Source organism: Aplysia californica, unplaced genomic scaffold, assembly GCF_000002075.1.
Source record: "Aplysia californica isolate F4 #8 unplaced genomic scaffold, AplCal3.0 scaffold00778, whole genome shotgun sequence".
Taxonomy (NCBI): Eukaryota; Metazoa; Mollusca; class Gastropoda; order Aplysiida; family Aplysiidae; genus Aplysia; species Aplysia californica.
This window is the reverse complement of record NW_004798048.1, coordinates 140,440-141,535: the sequence shown is the minus strand read 5'-3', so window position 1 is coordinate 141,535 and position 1,096 is coordinate 140,440. Positions and strand designations below refer to the sequence as shown.

At 40.9% G+C, this 1,096-nt stretch overlaps 1 protein-coding gene across 1 annotated transcript in view; it reads left to right on the top strand.

Annotated features, from left to right (window-relative positions):
* LOC101853736 (vacuolar protein sorting-associated protein 13B) overlaps window positions 1–1,096 on the top strand; it is a gene marked incomplete in the record, with an annotated part of 129,782 nt that overhangs the window by 23,735 nt on the left and 104,951 nt on the right. Inside the window, 1 exon segment of the mRNA XM_035972650.1 lies at window positions 16–183. Coding sequence (XP_035828543.1) covers window positions 16–183 — 168 coding nt within the window.

Genomic DNA, 1,096 nt, shown 5'->3' with positions numbered 1-1,096 from the left:
TCTCCTCCCCATCAGGCGTGGGTGGCAAGATGTCTGTCTCCCCGATCCTGTACGGCCCGTGCGACACCTCACAGGTCAGCGAGGCGGACTTCCTGTGCCGGCCGCAGCTGAGCCGGAAAGACGTGCGGTCCGACTGTGTGACTGTCACGCTGCAGGTTCCCAAACACACCAGCGTCGCCGAGGGTCAGTTCTTGTAGACCAGAAACGTACATGTGTGAGGCGTGCGGGCACATTGAGTTACTTCTTGGACTTTTGCCCTACGGTCATAGATAGATCAAATTTATAGGTGGAGTGTGTACAATTGATCGCTGTTAAGGACAAGCAGGCTAACCCATATTTGGGGGGTTTCCAGAAATCTTGACCTACACTAAAAGTGGACATTGCCCTACTTATAGCAGAAGTTTGGTTTCATTGGTGTGTATATTTGTTTGGTTGTAGAGAAAACTCTCCTTGTCTTTTAAAGAAACCGAACAAGGGTCCAAAAACTTTACCTTTGATTTTCTCAAAACATAATTTTTCAGGATTGCCCCCTTGTGCTAAAAAAGTGACCAATTTATTAGTACAAAAAGATAAAAGTAAAAGATATGTTAAACAAAGAAAATAGCTTCAATTAAAATGTACAAATTTGACCCCTGTTTCTATTTCCGTCAGATATCTCCTTTTGTGGAACACAAGAAGTAACTCATTTTGTCAGCACACATCACATTTCTCTCAATGTTTTACACTGAACAATAAAATATGTAAAATCTCCTTGTGGATTCTGTGTGTTTCATTATGTGCATGTTTTGCCATGTGTGTGTTTCGCTGTGTGTTTGTTCACCATGTGCATTTTCACCATCAACCTCAATGTTATTCAGATCAAAATTCTTCCATCTTAACATCTTGTTACAAGTATTCATATGACCTTAGAACTTGCATCTGAATAACATTGAGTTACAATCACAAGACTGAGTATGTACCTGGCTTAAGATTATTATTGTTTATATTACTGTTCATTTATATTATGCATGTGACTGTAAGCCTGTTTGTTTGTGTGTGTGTGTGTGTGTGTGTGTGTGTGTGTGTGTATGTTTGTGTATGTGTGTGTGTGTGTGTG